This window comes from Brachyistius frenatus, unplaced genomic scaffold (genome assembly GCF_029030835.1).
Source record: "Brachyistius frenatus isolate BFR_SWC_R1_liver_20210118 unplaced genomic scaffold, ASM2903083v1 Contig_3, whole genome shotgun sequence".
Classification (NCBI taxonomy): Eukaryota; Metazoa; Chordata; class Actinopteri; family Embiotocidae; genus Brachyistius; species Brachyistius frenatus.
Genome location: NW_027210602.1, coordinates 5,042,815 through 5,067,291, shown reverse-complemented (window position 1 = coordinate 5,067,291; position 24,477 = coordinate 5,042,815). Strand labels below are relative to the sequence as shown.

At 42.6% G+C, this 24,477-nt stretch overlaps 1 protein-coding gene across 1 annotated transcript in view; it reads right to left on the bottom strand.

The window, feature by feature from the left end:
• Positions 1 to 24,477, bottom strand: part of LOC138624331 (poly [ADP-ribose] polymerase tankyrase-1-like) — a 91,385-nt gene that overhangs the window by 52,273 nt on the left and 14,635 nt on the right. The window contains exon 5 of the mRNA XM_069704439.1: positions 1,210 to 1,246. Coding sequence (XP_069560540.1) covers positions 1,210 to 1,246 — 37 coding nt within the window. The remainder of the gene's footprint in view (positions 1 to 1,209; positions 1,247 to 24,477) is intronic.

Here is a 24,477-nt window from a genome sequence, read left to right as displayed (position 1 = left end):
ATCTGGGCTATAAATGAAAAGGAAAAAAATGAAGCAGAGAAAACAACAATATCCCATAAGCCATGTGTGGGAGTGAACACAACCAAAAAAAAATGACATGGGTGATCAGCCAGTCAGTGGCTCAGCTGTGAGAGACACACACAGGGTTCACAGTTCATACTTAAACAGCCTACTGACCCCATAATACACTGGGGTACTGCTGTGCTAGGCCAGCTGCTTCCTGTGTGTGTGTGTGTGTGTGTGTGTGTGTGTGTGTGTGTGTGTGTGTGTGTGTGTGTGTGTGTGTGTGTGTGTGTGTGTGTGTGTGTGTGTGGGTGTGGGTGTGTGGGTGTGTGTGGGTGTGGGTGTGTGGCTGGGAGAGAAAGGGGGCCAGGGGGGGCTGTTGAGGCATCGAGCGCTCACTCACTCACCCACACACAATCTCAAAATGAAAGCGATTCCACTTCCACATGCAAGAGACGGAAACACAAACACACACACGCACACACTGCCCACATGTAATGCCTGCAACCATAACATGCCTCTAAAAGTGTCACTGGCCCACAAGTACTGAGCTCTGTATCTGAAACACCTGTCTAGTGTGGGAGCTGAGTGTGTGTGAGAGTGTGTGTATAGGGAAGGAAAGAGAGAACAAGTGGTGAACAGTTTGACAAACAGGGGGAGAGCAGCAAAAATCACCAGATAAAAGCCTGAAGGAGTCAATAAATGACGGAATTCATATAAATGTGGAGAGAAAATTAACAAAAGAGAGAAAGTGACAGAGAAAGAGGAGAGGAAAAAAGGAAACATGTAAATGGAAAGGAAATGAAAGGAAACAGACACAAGAAAAGAGAAAAAATGAGAGTATACAAGAGGAGACACGGGAGAAAGAAGAGGAAAATACAGGAAATGAGGAATGAGAGAATTGGGATGGAAGAAAAAGAGCGAGAAAACAAAGCCGAAAGGAGGATTAAAAAAAAACAAAAGAAAATAAGGGGAATCAGATGAAACAAGGGGGGTGGGGGGAAAGGGGAGAGGAAACGAAGAAAAGCCGAGAAGAAAGTAAGCGAGGGAACGAGAGACGAGAGGGCGCAAAAGAAGTGAACGGGAGAACAAGGCGGAGAACACATGAAAGGATGTAACAAAGTAGGAACGAGCACACCGGGCGAGAAAACAGGAGAGGAGGACGAACAAAATGAAAACAAAGAGCATGCGGGGTCTGGTACTCACCTCGCCGCCTCCAGCAGCTCATCCTTCTTGTATTCACCTAGATGGTTACAGAAGATCATGGTGTCAGACAGCTGGCCAGTAACACACATCAGCCACACACACACACACACACATGATCAAGCAGAGAGAACAACCGTGTAAAGACCCACACACTATCTACTGTGTGTGTGTGTGTGTGTGTGTGGGGGGGGGGAGGAAGAAATACACCATCTTTCTTTCTATGTCTCCCCACTCCTCCTTTTTGTCTCTGCCATTCTCACTCAGCGCGCACCCCTCTGGCTCCGGTTGCCGTGACGATGTGTTGCCGGCAGCGACCACAGCACGTTCATTGTTTGGGCGACGAGCGGCGGACCGGCGCGCGCGGCGGCTCTGCCTCTATCCGTCCGTGGGGCCGTCCATCCCTCTCTCCTTTGCCGCGTTTGTCTCCGGTGTCTCGGCCGCTGCTCATATTATTGCCAAGCCTCGTCCCTCCGTCTCCATCATCTCCCTCTCTCTCTCCTCATTCTCTATCTCCCTGCTATTTTTTTTTTTTTTTTTTTTTCCCCTGTGGACTCTGGAGGCGCAGTTACCATTAAATTAAAAAAAAAAAAAAACACAACAGAAATAAACAAACCCCTCCCCCTGCCTCCCTCGCCCCCCTCTCCCTCCGCCTCGCTTAGCCCTGCCTCCCCGCTACTACAGTCACAACACACACATACATACACACACACACACACACACACACACACACACACACACACACACACACACACACACACACACACACACACACACACACACACACACACACACACCTATGAAACAGACATGGAGCACTTTCCAAACATGAAATCTATAATGTTGCTGGACTCGTTTGGCTATTTAGGTAAAGGCTGGTTGGCATTCAATCATTTAATGGCATTTAATGATGATTAAAAAGAGAAGTGTTCATTCTAAAAATCAAATGTATTATGTATTATACAGACATCCTGATCAGTCTGCTGTGACAATCCACGAGTAAATGTAATTTATATTTAGGATAAATGTATACAACCAGAACAAAAGTCTGAGTTCGGCTCTTTCCAGTGTATTTTCTGGAAAGGGAATGATGTGAAATTTTGGGAAATAACACTAATCCCTCAGTTGTGGGATTTGCATGAGACTGATTCAAAGAGTAGCAGACAAAGAGCAGGGGAAAATATATACTTTTAGTCTCTAGCATTAGTCACGCTCCAAAAAACACTGGATTGAAAAATTCCCAAGATGCAACTCAATAGTATGGAGCTAATTTCCTGCCAAAACAAAACAAATACAATGATTCACTAATAAAGTACAGAGTGGTTTGCAAGTACAAACCCCAATTACAAACTAATGGATTTTTGTTGTTGCAAATATAAAACATACCTAACAAACAAAAACACAACATATTTCTAATATATCAATGCTTTAGGGACAAATATAACATGTCTTAAAAGTATAAACAAATATTTAAGATTTTGGCACGATCTTTCTGCCATCGTTGTGCTGACGAGTTTCTCACAACGTACGAGTAATTTGCTCTCCACAAACTACACGTTAATATCTTTTTGTCTTTGGAGAATATCTTCTTTTTTTTTTGTATGCCAAACATTGTAAGTTGTGGAAGGAAATTAGCTCCATACAACAACAAATTTAATTCAGATGCAACATACCACCTTAAATGCCTACTTTTTTTTTTTTTTTTTCAAACTCCACACAAAGACTTTCTTTAAATCCTCAATCATTGGGGTTATTTTCAAACTTTGGGAATCTCCCTGTCGAGCCACAGAGGACATTTACATGAGTTACAGTACTCCTCGTGATGGGTGAACCGAGTCCGCTGCATGTACGTTAGCAAAAAGCTAGATAGTGAGGAGATAGTTTTAGTTTAGCATAAAGACTGAAAGCGGAGGGGAAAAGCTAACCCGATTAATATCACATGCCTAAATAAATTACATCGTTTGTTTAATCTCCATAATTATTTGAACCCCCTCCATCCCCTCCATTGCCGTGCTTTAGCCTTTTGCTGTTTCATGTAAAAAGCAACCGACTTGTGACTTTTATTGTGTAACAGCTTTAGCAGGTGGAGAGCAGGACCATGTTAGCAGTGCCGTTTCTTTATGGTCATCATAAACAGATTTTATGGATATATGTGATGCCTTTTGGTGAGTTTGAAACATTGCAGGGAAGAATTGTACAAGAAGAGAAAGCAACAATATGCAAAGTAAACAGCTTCCACAGAAGAACGTCAGGATCCAGCATAGAAAGACTGCCCTTGCGACTTCTGCTGGAAAGAGACCGGAGGGCTTATTCAAACACGAGACGGATATGCCGGCATATTTACGCAACTGGGTTCATCTCTGGGAGCGGCTAGAGAGACGGGGGAGAGGTCTGAAATTGAAATGGGAAATCAAAGGAAGATGGAGAGGTAACTGTGATACGGATAAATGGAAAGAGGACAGGGAGGATGGGCTGTGTGTGTGCGGAGCAGACGGAGGGGTGGGGTAGGGTGAGGAGCAAAGAAGAAAGGTTACAGAAGGGAAAAGGGGGGGAGGAGGGAGGAACAAAGGATTTGCAGATGAAAGAGAGAAGGGATGATTAGGGATCTGGAAACTGACATGCATGGATTTGACACAGTATAATTGGTGTTAGGGAGGCTAAGGCAGAACAGTGAGAGGAAGAAGAAAAGGGGGAGACGGAGAGGGGCAGAGACAGGCAGAGCAATAGGAAAATATGAATACAAAGGGAAAGGAGAGAAATGTACAGAGAGCCCAGGAAACGAAATTAGAGGCTGTAGCTCTGAACCAATTTATGGGCTGAGAGATTTATTTTTTTTCCAATACACAGCTGACAGTCACAGTCCTCACAGCCAGGTGTATTATGTTACTGATTATCATCATTGTAATCATTATTATCAACACTAGCAGTGATCATTACTGAGCATCAAACACATTTATCTTTAATGTTTTATATTTTTCTCAGTCATTGGACAGCCACAAGGTATTATCACCTTAGACACACAATACAATCAACATGTATCTCTTGATGAAGACTGAAGGCCCACTACGTTTGGTAGATTGTTTCCCTTTGTCGAGAAAATAGAAATGGGACCAGTGTTTGAAGTCTTCTAAATTTGTCACATAGTTTAAATGAGTCATCACACTTTGAACATCATTGGTTTAAAACCAAGCTTTTAAGCCCTTTGCTTGAAGCTTTTAAGATATCTGCTATGCTAAGAGCAGGTGAGGTCATCAGTGACGTGAACCTTTATGCTGCAGAGGCTTTCTAAAGAACAAAAAATATCTTTAACTGATTTCCTTCCAGACAGTTTACATCCACATATGTCCAGACTCTACATGGCATGGGATGGCCGTGAGGTCACAATGATCTTGACCTTTGACAAGCAAAATCGTATTAGTTCATCCTCGGGTCCAAGTCGACGCTTGTGCCAAGTTTGAAGAAAACCCCTCAAATCGTTCCTGAGATATCGCATTCAAAATAATTGGACCCATGTGAGGTCACAATGATCTTGACCTTTGGCCACCAAAATCTTTTTCGTTCACCATAAGAAATCCCCTCAAGGCGTTACTGAGAAATCACGGTGACAAGAGATGAATGGACGGACAGAAAAATGGATGAGACAACGTAAAAACACAATGGTTCCAGGCACCGCTGTCACCGACACGGAGGCATACAAATTCCAGGTTTCAGACATCTCTAAACACTCAGTTTGCAAGAAGTTGACATCAGCTCGACATAGGTTTCTTTATTAGCTCCAGGAACAACAGGCCATGAACAACAAACTGACGCTGCAGGGAGATACTATAACTTACGGCAGTAGAAAAACCTTTTACTTAGAACAATCCCCATAAAGCACACATGTTAGCAGGGGCACATATAGCAAAAAAAAAGGTGTGATCGAAAGACTATATCCACCATTATGTCACACATTAAGCAGGTAATGAGCGTGTCATTTACCACGTCCTACTAGGATCTTTGTTTCTGCGGATGTTCATGTCCACTCTCATATTCTGGATCAAATTTGGGCTTGATTATGTATGCATGGATTTGAGAAGTTGCCATTTCCAATCAAGAAAAGCAATTGATGTTAGTTATTGGGTTTCCAGTTTTCTTTCAGTGCCTCCACACTTAAAAGAGGATGATGAGGTGGGGGGTCAGTCAGAAGAAATTGGGCATTTATTAAGGGGGGGCCTTAAAGAGAAAGGAAATGAAATGGTTCGTTTCAGACAGAGGATGAACTGTGGGTCTGCATTAAGGGCCGGCCTAAGGTAAATAAGTAGTCTTTTGAACGTTGACTCATGGAAAGCTACTCCAGTAGAGTCCCAATATATAAAATGAGAGTGAGCATAATTAAGTCTCAAAACAAATTTGAGTCATGATTAGAGACAGTAAGGCAGTGACTCAGCCTTCTAATTCAATGTCAGTCTAACTGACACCTGAATGCAAACAGATCCAGCATTATTATGTTTAGCTGAGAGTGCCGCCGTACATAGTGCAGAAATCAAGCTGTGCAAATAAAATGCAGACAACAAGAGATGACTTTCCTGTTTAGCTCATTTGATGCTTTGAGAGCTGAAGTGGTTTAAACCAACTGTGAATCAGCAGATTTAATTAATCTCTCTCTCTCGCACAGATACATCAAGCAAGAACAAAGACAGGTGAGCTGAGAGGGTAACCTGCTGCCTGGACTACGCTCCCGATACCTCAGGGACTAATTGATAGTCATCAGCCTTTATGCAATTGTAATTTCAGATTTTTACTTTCCATTGAGAATTTTAGTAAAGCTTGGCACTATTTCTAGATCCGCAATCGAATTTAAGTAAATTAGTAGCATTGGCCTTGTTATTCCTTTTAACAAAAGTTGCGTCCTTCCCTTAAAGCAGTGTTCAGATGACACTAAGGTTGATCTACTCATCAGAGGCGTGTTCAAGTAAATCAAATTTGCAGCCATTGTTCACGTGCTGTTACTATGTCTGTGCCTCGGGAACATTGCTTACCAGGTAGTGTTTTGATAGTGGGAAACAAGGCATCAGAGCTACGTGAAAGTGTCAGAAGTCAGATTGTTATTTTATCCAAAGAGGAGCTGAAGCTTTCTGGGGGTGCAGTTCTTGAAGCTCTAAAACACTTTGTGGAAACCAGTTCAGACCACAAGTGATCACAGCATCAGCAGATGAATACATCAAGCTTTGTTCACTGAGAGATAGACAAGCAACCTCATCACAGATATAGACTTTGATGAATAAAAAACACACACGACTCCAATCAGTAAAATCCTGTCAAAAGAAGGCTGTCTAGTCGTGGTCTCAGAGGACGGGTGGTGTTTCTAAACCACTTCTAAGGAGCAAACGACGGCCAAACACTAAGACATACCAGAATTCCACAGTGGATGATGGGGGGACGGACGCTCTTTTACTAATGAATCTAAACTAAAGGTTTGTGTCTGTAACAGGATGTAAGGAGAGGAACAGGAGAGAAAATGATAACGCAGGGTATCAAACCCACAGTTAAAGATGGTGGTGGAAATATTGAAGTCTGAAGGGGTTTGCTACTCTAGAGTTGGACATCGGCACTAAATTGACACCAATCTGACCAAGAGGAAGTAACACTCCGATTTCTGAGACATGTTCCACCCTCTGGTTTTCATTTTAGTGGAGAAGTTGATTGTTAGAGCGCCACTTTGGGGTAAGTTAATGTCTTTTTTTTTTTTTTGTACCTGCGTAGTGGGGGGGGGGGGATTTGCAACCTGGCTGGAAATTTTAGTGAGGTCGGGACTTAGTTTTTGCTGGACAATCAGTTTCAGCGGAAGAGAAGAAGAAGAAGAAGAAGAAGAAGAAGAAGATGAATAAAAGAAGAAGAATCAGCAGCTTTGCTGCTTGGACCCCTAAATGTCATCACTAAGGATCTCAGACCTCTGAAACTTGTACGTCCTTTCAAGCTTCACAAGTCACACATTCAAACTTCTTGACAAAAATGAAGACTTACTGAAAATTTACAAACGGGAACAACCACTAGACAAGCAAACCTTAGCACCAGACCTCCCATGATGTCCTGCCCAAGATTTAGAACAACAGTATACACGAAGCAGCAACCTAGTGGCTCTCTAGCAACGAATAGGAGCACGAGAAAGCAATCTAGAAATGTTCTTCCAGCCATTTAGCTAAATCTACTCCGAGCGCACTTTATCTTTATTATGTAGAACATTTGGCTTGTTCACTTGCAGCATATTCCCTAAGAATAAAGATATATTTGGCCTTATTGTGCCAAATAGAATAAAATCCCCAAAACATTGACATTTTGCAAACTGTAAAAATAGATGAGATGGAAAAATTCAGGAAAAAGCTTTTACAGAACTGACATAACAGGGACTTCAGTAACAGCACACAATGTTCATAATATCTGATTTACAGAACTCTGCTTCATTTCAATTTAATATGACAGTGGTTTTCCATCAGATATCTTTTTCGGGGTGGGGATCAGTGACTTGGTGTCACCAAACATGACACAAGTTTGGCTCCATGCAAAGCTACTAGTACGGAACTGTAACGCATGGAGAACATGTGAGCAAGGTGAAAACGCCATTTATCCTCATCTTTTATCCTTATCTTGCTGCAAGGATGAAAAGATGTGTTAACACGACAACACACTGAAATGATTTTTTTTTTTTTTTTTAAAAAACAGTACCAGCTTCTTTTTAAGCCAGACTGCGTCAGGGCATGACTGCTCACTCATAAGTGATACTGAGTCAGAGTCAGCAAAATACTTCAAATGTCACACATTAATCGGAAAATATTAATTAAAATGGAAGCTGCAAAGTGGTAAATGACATGCACTCGTGCGGTGTACGACAGTGGAAGATATGTGTGTTTAAGTATGTATGAACATATCTCTGTGCGTGTGCGCGTGTGTGAGAGAGATGTGGACAATCCTGCTGACTCCAAACAGAAGAGACAAGGACATGTTAAAGCTCAGGACAGGCGAGCTGCCTCCTGAATGATGATATTATGCGTGTTGTGTGTGTGTGTGTGTGTGTGTGTGTGTGTGTGTGTGTGTGTGTGTGTGTGTGTGTGTGTGTGTGTGTGTGTGTGTGTGTGTGTGTGTGTGTGTGTGTGTGTGTGTGTGTGTGTGTGCGCGCGAGAGAGTGACTGTGTCACTCCCTCGGCGGAGTGCAGTAAACACCAGCGGTCACTATTTGAATTCCAATTGTTGTGTGTTTGAAAGCATGCAGTTCTTTGCATATGCGTGCGCTGTGTGTGTGTGTGTGTGTGTGTGTGTGTGTGTGTGTGTGTGTGTGTGTGTGTGTGTGTGTGTGTGTGTGTGTGTGTGTGTGTGTGTGTGTGTGTGTGTGTGTGTGTGTGTGTGTGTGACTGTGTGACTCCAGGTCGTGTACAGGTAAGTCCAAGTCAATGTCATCCTATATATATCTTAACCATGCAGCAAGGACTCAGTATACTGTGTGTGTGTTTGTGTGTGTGAGTGTGTGAGTGTGTGAGTGTGTGCGTGTGTGAGAAGTGGCAGTACAAGCACCGATGATGCTGACTGTTGCTGACTGGACCATGAGTCGCCTCAGTGCCCAACTGTCTGCGTGTGTGTTTGTGTGTGTTGGTGTGTGTTTAAATCAAATATCGTTTATTGTACAAGCAGTTTATCTGCTGTTATACAACAACTGGCTTTGAGTCAGTAGTTGAGCCATCCACTTCTAACCTCTGCAAGGTCGCAACTGCTGAGCTTGTAAGTGGATCTGCGTTGATCTGAAACCAATCAAAGCGGGAGGGAAAAATAAATGGGAGGTGAATGGAAATTTATAAAAGAGGTTCTTTAGGCACTTTGCTGGATGGCTCAGCTTACTTCATACACACTCACTACTTACTCTGTGTGATTAATTGCTTCACATAATGCACCAAAGAGAGCTGCTCTGGATTAATTGTGGTTTTTTTTTGGCCACCCACTCCACCCTTTTTTATTTCCCTGTGTTTTGTAAAAGTAAGAATCTGAATGTATTGGTCAGCGTTTACCCCTTTAAACCAAAGGACGTAATTTATCATGATACAATATCAGAGTGTGTCTGTCTGCGACCTTGAGTGGGCGCAGCCAAATCACCTTACATAAACTGGGTTTTTAATTGAGGTCATTCAAAGGCAATTACCATTTACTGTGGGTGTAGTCAGAGGTGAGTCAGGGTGTGTTCAATTGGAGGTTTTCAGAATAAACGTTTCTTCAATGGTGGGAAATATTTTGCAGCAGCTTTTGGTAAGTATGTCTCTGATTAAGTTGTGTGTATAACAGACAGTAATACTGTTAATAAAAACAAGAGACTCTGAAACTGTAAGAGGCAAGTCCAGAATGGGCGTGAGCCAACAACAGTCACTACCTGACCCGGGATCCTTCCGGGGTCAGTGCAGGAACTCTGGCAGGGTACAGAGGTTGAGAAGATCCTTGAGACCTGTGCAGGCTGGTGAGAGTGTCCCCGTAGTTCTCACTGGGCAACGTGGGTTCGGGTGGAACCGCAGTGGCGGCAGGCAGGCGGTCTCCGAGGACCGACGCTGAACAGGGGGGCCTGGATACCTGGTGATCTCCGTGGACCAACACAGGACAGCAGGCAGGTTCAACTGTGCGTCTTCCCGTGGACCGACACAGGACTGCCAAGACACGTCAACTGGTGATCTCCGAGGAACGACACAGGACGGCTTCTCTGTGCAGGTGATCTCCGTGGATCGACCCTGGACGGCAGGTACGTACCACAGGGTGGCAGACAGGCACACTGGTAGGACTTCAGCAGGCAGGACAACGACAGGGCGTCAGAACCGGAATTGCAGCACACGCAAACGGACTTACTGAACGGCAGCGTGGTACCAGGCGAGATGATCGGACGGACTGACGCAGGTGGAGGGTAGGACCGAGGTTCATATACTGCCAGGTGGTGATTACTGGAAAAAAGAGAACCAGCTTTGCCAGCTGAAACGAAATGTGGGAGTGGGAGGTGACTGGAGGAGGGCAGTGGACTGAATCCACCCCCTCCAGACAGACTAAAACAAGGAACATATGACAGACAAACACAATCAGGGGAGAAGACAGGAAACATGAGGAGAAGGGTGATCGGGGAAACAGAGGGAACGACAAACAGGGACAGACCGAGATCCTGACAGAAACTATCACCTTTGAATGAGCCCCTCATCTACAAATGGAGCGGGTCCTCTTCAGTGGAGCGTGCATGTTTGCACCACCATGTTGCGACAGTAGCCCAGAAGGGACGAACCAAACACTGGATGTAGAGGGGGGCCTTTGAGTGTTTTTATGGTCACTACCGATTTTATTACACACTTGGAAGGGGAGGGGGAAGTTGGTTGCGATCTGCAGCCTTACCGCCAGATGTCACTAAATCTACAACAGACTGCTCCCTTCAGATAATTTTAGTTGGACGATAAAAACCAAAAGCATCAGCAACACAGCGAAAATGAGCATTGCACTTTAATGGGGGGGGGGGTTCAGCTTTGGGTTGGACTTCTAGCTTAATAACGTTGCTAACATAGCATCCTCACCACGTTCAGTAGATACAGGCAAGAGGTGTTTAAAAAAAATGCTGATTTTCAGCAGTTTAAGGTCGAGGTTCGTACATTGAAAACTTAATTTTGGGCTTTTATTGCGCTTTTTTTTACAGTCATGTAACGAGTGTAGTTGATATCAACTCGAGTAACATTCCCTTGTGTCCATCTGCTGTTCTGCCTCTTGGCAGGGGAAACACCGCAGTACATGCTCATCTTAGGTTTAAAATGTTTTCCCAAAGTGCAAAACACTTCAGAAAACAATTTACGCACGACACTTGCGGCATCAGCAGAGAGAATATCACTTGGCTGAACTGGTATTTTTATGGTCCTATAATCTGACAAAATCCAATTTTGTTCTTATTGTATGTCTAAAGAAGAAGTTGTGGGTTGAGTGCTGAGTGCTGAGCTTAAAAAGCCTGGGGTTACCAGACTTTTGCTCTCAGCTTCAGTTTCCTTCACTGTGATTAAAGTTTGGAAACCCTGGTCACATCAAGGTTTGTAGAGGCACTCCGAAGGGCAAAACAATCAGTGGGTGATGTTGAAGTCAAGTGTTGTTTTCTAAATGCAGTGGTAAAGTTTCGATGCAAAAGGAGGTCAATGCTGATTGGTTAAAGGCTGCTCCAGTAGTTTCAAAATTAAGCCGAGGTCTATGATGATTAGGATGAAACGCTTGGAAATGATTCCCTCCGGAGCGTGACAGACCCATATGTTCACAAAGTGAATTTGGGTCTGGAAACACCAAGCTACAGTTCCAGGATCCCTCTGTCAAAGAAAGATGCCCTTTGATTTGGAACTTTTCCTTCCCTGAGCTTCTGTTTCAAACAGCTACAGCACCACTGTCCCTGAAGCCTTTCCTGGAAAACGTACAGAAATGTTCGAGTATCAGGAAACTAGTTCGCATGTCTGAAGCAGCAACAACACATCAACTTGGACTGTCTTTGCTGCCAGTTAGAGACACAAAGGACAGCAATGAGGACAGAGCACGGAATTCTCCGCAGTCACAGAACTATAAACAACAACAAACTTCACTGTGGATAAATAGACATGGATAAGATGAGATCATAATGAAGCTGCCCTGAGTGAGGCACGCAAACAAGAGGCACGCAACAATGAGGAGAAACAAAACGGGATGCTGTCAGCTCCGTCTTTTATCTGATCCACAGGCTGGTCCAGACTGCTGAACACAATGAATCATTATCGATCATGACAATATATTACTTCCATGTTCAACTGATATGATGTTGTAACTATAATTAGTGACAGGCCAATTGTGTGTTTCATAGTTACTTTTGTTCGGGACAACAATTTCTCAACAGGTGGTTTCCTGAGGATGCCGAGCTTCCTTTTTCATTTGTATTTCTCAATTATTAACAAAGAATTACTTACTACAAAAGCAAACCAGGCAGCGATCTGCTTGATTTCAGTAACTCTCAGACATCTTCTCGATCAACAGTGTTACCTCGGTTTTCTTTGATTATTTAGGGATTCAAAACCTTTTACTTTTCCAAAAGATTTACAAACCCAGGAGAAACAAGATTTTTGTGTACTTTTTTTTTGAGTTCATTAACCAAATTCTGTCAGTCTCCTCTCAGACTGTCCGACTGCCTTCCACTTACCTACTCCGCGTCGTGGAGCTGTGCAGCCATGTGGAAAACGAGGCAATTTCAGCTGCTGGAAAATGGCCCAAAAGGGGTAAGTGAACCTTTGATGTGCGTTACATGCGCGCATTATTAAAAAAAAATACCAGTTGCTCAGTTATTTGGTCTTTTCTTTTTCAGCCTTAAAGACAACCGAACAAAAATCAAGTAGTGATCTTGAATATGTGTTTGTGCGAGAGAGAGAGAATCTGAGGGAATAAAAAGGCTAAGGCTCATTCATCACTGAGGGACCAATCGAACAACAGTCATCATGGTAATCTCATGGTAATCAATGAGTGTGTCACTGATAAGGGGGAAAGCTACACACTTGGCATTGTAGCCACAGGAATTCACTTTCTTTGACTAACACACACACACACACACACACACACACACACACACACACACACACACACACACACACACACACACACACACACACAGAGGTGCACACAGGTGCAAGGCTGGCTTCTCTCCGGCGTGCATTAACAGGACGAAGCCTTCAGAGCAGCTACAGCAGTTCTTTGTCTTCATGATTAGGCTGTTACCGTACACACCGACGTGTGTGCTCCCCTCTCCTCCAGTTTCTTTGCATTCACTCGAAGTCGCATCAATTCATCTCTCTGTTCATCTGTCACCCGAGCCAGTAGGCGTCTTCATCTTTCTTTCTGTCGCTCTTCCTCTCTTCCCCTCCACTCTTTGTATTCGTCCCCTCCTCCTACAGCTGTCCACTTCCTCTTCTTTTTCTTTCCTTTTTGTCTTCCAGCCCGGCTCTTTTTCCCTCAATTTCTCTTCCCCCTCCCCTCATTTATCGACATTCTCTCCATCTCCTAGTCACACACACACACACACACACACACACACACACACACACACACACACACACACACCCCTCCTCATCCTTAAATCTCTCATCATTTTCCGCCAGCCCTTGTGAGAGCAGGCAGGCTAATTTTCTGCTATGTTAAAGCTGCCGGCACTCTGCGGACCTTTACTCAAATTATCAATTTCTCCTTCTCTTTATTTACAACAGAGTATACGTGTTTGCTGACAACACGTCCTCCGCTCGCAGCGTGGCGGGATCACGCCCTTAATGGAAAAACACATACACGGCTTCTGTTGAAGTACGCGCTGCTTTTTTCCAGCGGCACCAGAAGGAGCCGGGACAAACGCCTCCCAAAGCTTCTGCTAGCTTGAGAAAGGATGGACACGAGCCCTAATTGATTCCAGGGGATGAAAACCTGTCCGGCAGCGAAAAAAATTTGATTAGTACCAGTTACAGCTATGACAAGACGACAGGGATAGCGTACAAAAACGATTGAAAGCCATTCTATTCTCAGTGGATTCATTTTTTCGGTCCCTCTCATATCCCCGTATCCTTGCAGCCACACTTTCTTTGTCAGTGGCAGCCCATTATTGCCATCTCCAACTCATTCCTGGGGATGAAAAGCTAACTGTGACAAGATGACAGGGCCGATTGTTGACGGAAAAAAAAAAAAAAAAAAAAAAAAAATGCTGCATTTCTTCATTCAGGTTCTTTAAGTACTCCACAGTTTGTCCTCATGACATCCTGGAGATGAAGGAGACAAACGAACAGCTGGATGTGAAGCTGAAAACATAACATCGCACAGGGATGTGTACTGTTTCTGACATTTATAAACCAAATCCCTTAGACGGAATATAAAAATGGACGCAGTCGCTGGGTCTGAAAAGTGAAGCAAATGTGGAAGTACCATAAAGTGCAATACCACTAATGGCCACAAGAGGCTGGCTCCAAATAACTTCTGGCTCTCATTCAAAAAGCATAATTTTCTCTTATGAAATACAAAGTCAATACATTTTTAGGTGGGCGGGACATAGTTTTCTCTAGCCCTCAGTCAGATCCACCACTCTCTCCTCCCCCAGCTCATCCAAATATGGAAACATCTGGCTCCAAATGAAAAGCAGCGAAAATGCCAGACTCAAGGCTTCAAATTGGCAGATCATACACCAATAGGTGAGGATGACATTACGGTGGGATGGCATTCAACCATACCCCACTGGTTTAATCTAAAGTAATGTAGGACTAGGACAATAAAATCACATCTGTTTAGAACCACCAAAGTCAAGTTTGTTTTGTCTCAAGTTATCAGCTTTATCTCCAATTGTGACACCAACTTTCTCAGGTTCTTTAAATAAGATTAATGATTATTTTTTTTCCATTCAGGAAAATAAAGCTGAACATATTTAAAACCCCTTTACAGAATTTATGAGACAGTTAGAAAGCAACTGGGTCATTGATTTAGTAAAAGTAATGGAATTCATCAGGGAAAGATAATGGAAAAAAGGAGTAAATATACAGAAAATGTTCTTCTATTATCGCCTGCTTCTAATATGGATTTTATCACCCTCTTTTTCAGAAATAAAACTGCGGCAACTTCAGGGCGCTAATCCCCGACTGTCTCACTCGAATATATTATATGACCAGGTGAATCCTGGATCTTTACTCACCTGTTTATCAGTGGCAGTCCGGTAAAAGGCCCCACTGATATTGCCTTCCTGACCCACCCTGAGCAACAACGTGTGCATTTGTGAGTGTGTCTGCAGGTTTGCATCAAAGAGAACAGAAAATGTCCGAATTTTAAATCAAATCAACTTGAGCTGCAAAAAGCTGAAGTCGTGTTTTGTCAATATTAATTCAGAACACACACCCTGAAATATCCCGACTGCTGTGCCAACGCTCACATTGGAATTTACCTGCACTGATGTGACAACAAGCGAGACAGCTGTCATGTTTTTTTCAGCATGAATGAGCAGCTTTAGCATGAAAGACAGCGAGACACAACATCAGAAACCGAAAGGCCCCTCGTCAACATTTTGTCAGATTACCTGCAGAAATTTCTTTCATTTTCGTTTGACACTTCAGCTTTTTTTTTCCCCGAGAGGATGCCCACTGGGAAAATATAAAAATATCTGATCATGCTGGGCACATTGCAGACAAGGTCAGAAGCACAGGAGGGCAATTAAAAGGAGGTGATTCAATGCTTTCACAGAAATGAGACAAAAACACTTGCAAAAAAATGAAACCTAATTTTGCCAATCTGTGTGGTGGACACAACCTAAAGCAAACAGCCGCGGGAGTGCATTCGTTCTTCTAAATAAGACAACATGTCCAACTTTCACTGCTCGGACGTGTCATTTGAAAAGCGGCACGAGGTCATTTTGTTATCAGACACGATGATGTGGTCGACGTGCTAGACGAAATGACTCATTTAGGAAAATAGGAGGAGGATTTATGTGCAAACATGTGAGTACGAGTTCAAACAAGAGAGACCAAAGGATTAAGCAAGTGTGTCTCTGTTGTGTGTGTGTGTGTGTGTGTGTGTGTGTGTGTGTGTGTGTGTGTGTGTGTGTGTGTGTGTGTGTGTGTGTGTGTGTGTGTGTGTGTGTGTGTCTGTCTGTCTGTCTGTCTGTGTCTGTCTGTGTGTCTGTCTGTCTGTCTGTGTCGACTGAGGTCCAGAGGGGAGAATTGATCTCTGAGGCTCAGAAGCGGCTTTGACTGTGAATACCAATCAGAGGTAATTAATAGCAACTAATGGACTCTGTTTCTCACTCTCTGCCCTCGTCTCTCTTCCGTCTCTATTTATTCCTTCTGGAGTTTCTCTCTCTCCTTTTTAATATGCAGCCATAATGCACACTAAAATGAATAATTATTATTTTCTTTTTTAACTCTAACTAGCTGCTGTATAGGCTTCCAGACAGACATTTCAAAGTTCCACATCTTAAGTGGATTTACAGCTGTGGGAGGGTTTCAGACCAGCTAATAGTGCTACCAATGCAGCGGGATCATATTTCAAGACCAATGCTGTCCAACTCCAGAGATCCACACAGAAACAATATAAAAAGCAACATAATGAAAAAAGTCTTGCCTTCTTTGCAAAAAAATTGATTGAAACAAAAGACACTTTTTACTGGAACATTCAGAACATTCAGAAAGAATGAACAATGTCTTTGAAGGTAAAAAAAAAAAAAAAAAAAAAGTTAATCCATTAATCACTACGAAGTAGAAGTGTCACACAAGTGCTAATTGCAACTTCTCAAATGTGGGGATTTCATGCTTTTATATCACATAAACTGTTGCCCACCAGAAGATGTCTGCAGAGGCTTTGATAAATTGTAAATCCCATTTTTACCATTTTCTAACACATTGGAACACAAAAGTAATTTTAACAACTTAACGGATTATTAAAATAGTCATTAGTTACAGCCCAAATTATATTTACTGAGTATTTGAGCTCGGGTGGTCACTGGTAAATATACTCCATGAGCTAGGCCAATGGAAAAGCTATTGCAAAGTGCATGCTGGTGTTACCATTTAGCTCCAAGCAGTGACATGCTTGGGTGTAGTCTCACAGAGCTGTTAGCTTGGATATCGACTCTTATTCCTGTTACTTGAAATCCAGCATTGTCCTACTGACTGTTCCCATTCACCACGTATTGCTGTTTCTTATAATAAAGCTATCATTATTTGGAACGGCACTTTCACTCAAAAACAAACCTTAAACTTTTCGCCTTTGTGCAACAAATGTAGTGTTAGTCACGTCCTTCTCCCCCTCAGTGGCTCAAAGTTCAACCCACGCACCTGTCACTCATTCTGTCGTCTCGCCTGAGGCTAAAGTAACAGCATTTATAAACCTTCTACTTCTTCAACTGGTGTTTTTATTTTATTTTTTTAAATCAATATTTATCTATATAGCAATGTCTTATCACGCTGTGTGTCCGATTTGAAACAACAACAAAAAAACAAGCAAAGAGCTTAATATCAAAGATGCAAACAAAATCAACAATGAGATCTGATTACTAGAGAAGGATAGAACAGCCTCCGAGAGATTAATTTACCTCTATCAGAGGGGTTAGACAGCGCTTATGTCTTCACCAATATGTTTGTTGCTATATGGGTGAAATTTAGTGGACAAACAGCTTTAATCTTGAAGGTAGCTAGATTATGTTTTGGTTTTGGTTGATACTGAGTAGAGGTACCATTTTTTTAGGAGGTAGCTGAGGTCTGTGATGCATCAACAGCTCATCTAGTGGTGCTTTCGGACCGAACAGTTCAGGGGACTCCCTGAGAAGAACTACCCACTGAGGAGCTCCCCCAAGAACTACATAACTTCCAGGGCTTTTTTTTTGTGTGTGTTTGCATTCACACTGCCAATAGGGACGCTGAAGTGACGTCAGCCAGTCCGCAGTTGGTATACAGACATCGGTTCTGCCGCAATGTACAACAGCAATGGCCCACTTCTAAGTGTTTTGTACCATTTTTTACGGCTAACGTTAAGAGCTGTTGTTTACACAGCTGACATTTTACAAAGGTTCGACCAATAACTATGGAGAAGTTTCTCTGGTTGTGCCTTATGTACGTACGCGTGTATCGTCCCAATGGAATCTATAGCACATGTTACTGTCGGAGATTTTAAAGACAATGAGGTGCGGGAAGGGAATAAATGGCAAACATCAGTCGGCAAAAGATGGAGCAGGAGGCAAGAGGACAAAGAGTGTAGACGACGTGTGAAAAAGAAAGAGAGCTGCGCCAAGGCTGATGTAAGGATGGGAGGTGGATGAAGTACATGCTGCACTTGCAAGCTCATTAAACCGCGCGGTAATTGATGAGCGAAGACAGAAAGCAATGGAGAGACAACGGGACACAAGAAAAAGTTGTCAAGGGCAGACACAACTTGATGATAGTGTCCTAATCACAGCTTTCTGGCAAGATGAAAGATCAATCACCATCGACAGGGAAGACGGATGTAAGGAAGAAAAAAAATCCTCCTGATGATGTTACGTTTGCTCTTCCGGGACTTTTCACATCATTTCTGTACGTTTCTCCCAATTATGTATCTGCAGTCCGCTAACGGGATACACTCAAATGTTGGTGGAGGAGCATGTTGGGTGTTGGTGTGAATGGACTATCTGACAAGACGCCACTTTGTCATAACTGGTGTTTAGGAGAGTCAATTGGAAGTTCAATATAGAGGGTGTGAATGTCATTGACTGGTGCTAGATTAGATCAGCGGGAGGGACACGGCCTGAGATTGCTTGTTACGTTAGTGGATGATTGAGGATTGGTTAGGATTAGAAATTGGGATCATATGATTGACAGTCAAACTACTAACCACAGCAGCACAGCGGCCGATTTAAACTAGAATCAAACGGTGTCGTTTTTATTCTAACTTGTTGAAATATGAGAAATAAATGACAACATTAAGTCTGCAGTGATATTGAAAAGTCAGCAGAATATATGGCTCATGGACTATATGCTAAACTAAGATAACCAGCTACTGGCTGCTCATTTACTAAACAGATATGGAATGCTCAATTATTCCTCTGAATAAGACATATTAAACTAACTCGCATTATTGACTCTGTTATTGTGCAAATAATGATGACAAAAAATGAGCTTGTAACCAATAGTCTGGTTTGGTTTATTCCAACAAATGTTGTGTGTAAATTGTATCTTAGCCTAAAGTTGATATATTTTAGTTCACGTGTTTTTAATACATTTTGTTTCGTCTTTGTCTGGTGAGCAGATCAGTAATACACAAGTGAAGAGGACCACAAAATGAACCAAGGTAGAAAAGCCTTTCCAAGAGGCTTTCAAGAGAACATCTAAAGCAGTGGAGATCAAAATGCACATCGGAGCTTGTTGATATGAAAGCTTTGCGGAGTTCCAGTCAAACAAATATGACTTAGTTCAAAGAGAGCTTTAGTAATTAGCTAATGGTATTTGAAACAAGATGTTGGGAGGTGAGAGACAGTACGACAAGGGCACTGTTCAGAATGTAAAGCGGTTAAATAATGGCCCCGTGTTCATTAGTCTGGTGAATGTGGATGGTAGAATTTAGGGGGTTTAGAGATATGTAACATTTAGGATAAATATCACAATCCCAAAACTGGATTCATACGCACTAAAATGGACCCTTTCTTGACTCAATACACTCAGGAGTTTTTGTTTTGTTGCTATAGTTGTATTTTGTTTCTAATGAGCAGGAAATATGGTATATATCTCTCTTTCTCTCATTTTTATAAAGAAAATCCAGTAATCTGCCTTTTTCATTTTATTTATTTATTTGTATTAATTTTAGTGTTTATTTTGGTACATAGTGTTTATTCATTTACCCATGTTGTCTTTAGCCTTTTTCTCATGTGTTTGTCATACTGTTTTGTATCTGTGCTGTTTGTGTCACTGTGTGGACTGTGCTGACAGGTCATCATTGTAAATGAGAATTGGTTCTCAATTGATTTTACCTGGTTAAATAAAGGTCATATATGGTTGAACATGTTATGAAAGTAAGTTAGTTTGCTAGTTTGATGACTTCTTTACCTCTACCACTGTTACATTATATTTTAGCATTCAACAAATCCTGTTATTCGACATTTGTGACCACACGGACCACTGTCAGTCAGCAAAGGTTGATAAATGGTAAATGGTCTGCACTTGTTTGCATCTTTTTACCATAGTAGGTCTACAATGTGCTTTACAATGGGGATTTTTTTTTTTATTGACGTAATGCATTCCCTTGCCCCTCACCCTAATCTCAACCACCACAACTAAATGCCTAAACTTTACCCTTATCCAAACCATAACCTCAATCTAATTGTAACCTTAATCAAAAAAAACAACAGGATTTGACCTTCAAAGCCGACGTGGACCTCAATTCTGCTCCCCACAGTGACACATGTCCCCATAGGTTATTGTTTATTTAGGTTTAAGTCACTGTCATATAAAAACATGTACACCCATCGTGACAGAGCTCACCTGCCTTCGGGAGCAAGTTGGGGATCGGTGTCTTGCCCGTGGATGCTTTGGCATGTCGACAGGATCAACCTTACAATTAGTGGGCAACCCGCTCGGCCGTCTGAGCCACAGCCGCTCCTTCCTTAGTCTTGCTTCAAGTCCACTGCTCACCGGTTTTCAACTAAATTAATCCAACGTGAAATGCTTCGTCCATCAAAACCTGTGCATAATTGATTAAATAAGGTACTGAAAAGTTACACTCTCATTTACCTTTTGATAGAGAGCGGTGCCTCGAGGTTGCATTGAAAATGACTTTGCTTGATCACAAGATGTCTTGTATTCCTCAACCTGAAGCGGGACTTTAAATCGGACCCAACAAACCAGCTTCTCTCCAGCGTCTGATTAACACCATGAACCGTGGTGTCCAAAATTACCTTGAGGAGCCACTGACCATTTAGTAATAGGCTAATCTCATTGGACATCTGTACATGCCCTGCTTTTTAACCTCATAAGGAACAATGTAATTAACTTGCAACTCTCTAAGCTTTTACGCTACAGAAGCGCAGCAGAGTAATGAGGAGAGTTTTTACCTCCAGCTTTTTTTTCCCCACTGGCTTTGGAGAATCTACATTTCTACCAGGACTTAATTGTTGATATTTTGTGCAACTGATAATGCAACAGCAGATTCTGAGAGGTAATACATACCAATTTGGATGCGCTTTAAGGGTTGAAGCTTGTCCGACACAAAAGCCGAACACAAGAGTCACAACCCGAGGTTTTGTCATCAAATACTCGACATGGGAAGTGCTGGTGTGCCTGTGAGTCCATCCCCTGTTGTAAATACTGGTGGTGTCTCATATTTTCCAACAGTTTGATGCAGCACCTGGTAGTGTGTATGTGTAAAAAGGTGCATCTGGGGAGTGCCTGAGTAGTATAACTGAACAACATCCTGGCAATCATCACAGTTCTTGCCTTGCTCTGATCAAGAAATCAAAATGTATGATGAACTTCACATAACACAGAAACAGACAAAAAAACTCCCAACCACGTCCCATATAGCTGCTTTTAGAAATTAAAACACAGAGCGAGTGGAAAACTGCTTTGAAAGGGAAAAAAAAAAAAAACTAATTTTCTCTCTCTTTCCATTTTACATCTCCAGCTAACAGGGAAGAGAGTTTATCATTTCTGAGAGCAGCCTGTTGGATGTGGCAGAGCAGTAAAGCTAATTTATGGGTCAATATAAACTTCCATCACCGCAGACTGGAGCTGAAAGCTGTGCTGGCCTGCGGCAGAGAGGTGGAATACAGCACAAGCTCTAAATCATAGACACACAACATACACAGGGAGGAAAATGATCGCGTGCAAGGCGTCACTGTAGAGGGATACGCAAAGGTACACAAATAAACAAACACACGCAATCATATTCATTTTGGCCCCAAAGGGCTTTTTTCCTGGAAAGAAAATTAAAAGTGCCCCGCTCAAATAGTCTGCAGCCTTGACCAAACCCTGACCGTACATTCAATAGCTGTCAGAGCAGTGCATTAAATGCATCACTTCCTGCAATAATTACAACAGCGGAGTCCATTCAGGACGGCAACAGGATGACAGTTTAGGTAATTACTGTCTACCAATAAAAACACGATTCACTTCACAAACTAGATGCGGTGAATTTGTTTGATCTGAACCACAGACAGAAAACAAAAAAAACACTGCAGGGTGAAGAGGTTGACGATGGAGCGGAGAGTCAGAGTAGCTCTGATCAACTAGTTTCTCTGTTAACTGCGGGTTTTTTTTCTTCACCTGAATGCATCAGTGGGTGCCTGTGGAAACAGCAGATGTTGACACTGGCGAGATAACATTTAGCCGTCCTTGTTCAAATTTCAAAACACCCATCTGCTTCTTTTAGAGGCCCGCACTTGAGTGAAATAATCTGTGTTCGGCTTTCTATGTTTTAAGCACCACGCTTCATCGATTTGTTTCACTTGGTGACTTTTTGAACAGACCACACGGTGACATGTCGAAGCAGGAAACAGCACGGGTGTAATTAATGGTCTTAATTAAAGCCGCATTCCAGTTAGACGCTCCGGTTGCTGCTGACTTGCATGAAATGGAACAGAGTTGCGTCGAGTCAAAAATGTCCGCCATGAAAAATGTCCGTTTTATGTCAATTAAAATGTTTTAATTCTAAACCATCGCTCACGTATCGCTCATATTCTGAGGCTTCCGCTAAGATTTATTCCCATTTAGAAAATAGAGACGTTACCCTAGTTTTAAGCCAGGAAAATCCGGTCTAATAAATGAATGCAACGTGTGCTGCACAAAAAAAAAAACGGTTGCGGAGGGTTCTCGAAGATTCTACCGCTGCGTTCAAATGGAACTCGTGGTTACGACGCGTGAAGTCGTGTGCGCGGCGTGCTCGGCGTTCAAGCGGTTAAGTTGTAAAAAAAAAAAAAAAACAGCGTCGCTTGGCGACGACAAACACGGAGGGCGTCGGGAAGGCAAAGAAGCGAACAATTTGGCGAGCCAACATGGAAGGTAACGTCATGCGGGAAACGCAACAGCGCAGAGGGGGAAAAGATGCATCCGTCGGGGAGATCGACATTTTCCTCAGACGTACGCCACTATCCAAGTTACAAGGTCAAAATGTACGTGACTAAACTTACAATGCGTTCAAATAACATACAACAACAAAAATGAACTGGAGTGTTTGCTGACATTTTGTGAGGCATATTGTTTGAAAGGAAGCGTGAAAACAATTCTCATCACGTGTCAAATAACTCTAAGCGCTTCCTGTTCACAAGGTACTCATGGAAAACACCTTTCGCTGAATTACTAAATATGCGATTCGACCGGGCGCAAGTTGCACAATAATGTAACTCCCGTTGGTCTCAAAACACCCGACGCCCCATTCGCCCCTTTCACCTCGCGTCACGCCTCACGGTTCCAAAACCTTTGGCCAAAAATATCACGCCGCCGGCTGCCGCTAAATCAAATCCTCTCTTGCTCTCGTGATTAAAAGCCTCGGCTCACTTTTTTTTTTCTACCGACACGAGAGTGAAGCCTTTTCTTTTAATCTTCACCTTTGAGCCGCTGTGTGAGCGCTCCACAAAAGCTGCACTCCCAATTTGTAAGCAGCACCGCATTTGAGTAGGTCAAAGTCGGCTCGCTGTTTGCATTATTAGCTGCCCTGCGTCGTATACTTTTATACACACACACACACACACACACACACACACACACACACACACACACACACACACACACACACACACACACACACACACACACACACACACGCACACACACTCATAATTTAAAATCTGCTGCATTTTTCATGATATAGAAAACAAACTCCACGACTGGTTCTTTGACTTTTACAGCTCATAAATAAAAAACCTTGTATCATGGTCGAGACTGAGAACGGGTGAAGTGGCTGGCTGCAACATATGCGGCAATGTTCAACAATTCTGGCACCAAACAACCTCATTTCAATTCTAGCTGCTCTCGCTAATCCCTCCCCCCCGCTGTGGAATCTCCAGGTTTATCTCGTTTACCACAGAGGCCGAACAAGGGGAATTTATGATGTAATTCTGTGTAAACACAGAAGCGGTGCTGCAAAAAAACAGATTTAGAGCGTGCGTCCATACCCACCGAGAGCGAGCAAGAGACAGCGGGCGCAGGAAAGAGATTTTAAATCTAAAATTCTCTCTAGTCGTGCACGACCGCAAACAAAACCAAGACTAATTCAGTTTGATGCCAACACCAGCTTTTAACTTCTCCCATTTGAAGCGGACGTGAGATGAGCACTCATCAGTCAACATAACACCGTACGACGCCTCCATATATAACATGGAAGGATGAGGATGAGAAGTGAAGATTTGCAAACTGGAAAGATGTCAAATTAAATAAAATCCTAAATATATTTTTAATTAGCTTTTCATTCAAAGGCTGAAATTGTGTCCTTATGGCTCCTCTACCACTGAACAGGTGTAATGAGTCCTGCTGCCTTGTAAATATAGCTCGTAACAATGAAAGAACCAGTAATTAGTTGGAGTTTCACTGCAAAGTTTCAGAGCCCCGTGTTGGTCACTAAAACTCTCCAATGAGTTCTGGGAGGTTTTTTGTTGTTGTTGTTGTTGCATGAAAATCTATTTCTGCTGTTTCAATTGAATAGTTTGGTCTAAAAAGGGAGAAATCAATATGTTTTATATGTAAGCCATTCAATTTTTCTGTAAGTTGGGTCTAAAAGACAATGAGGATGATGACGGTGATGATAATGATCGAGGCTTAGCCTGGC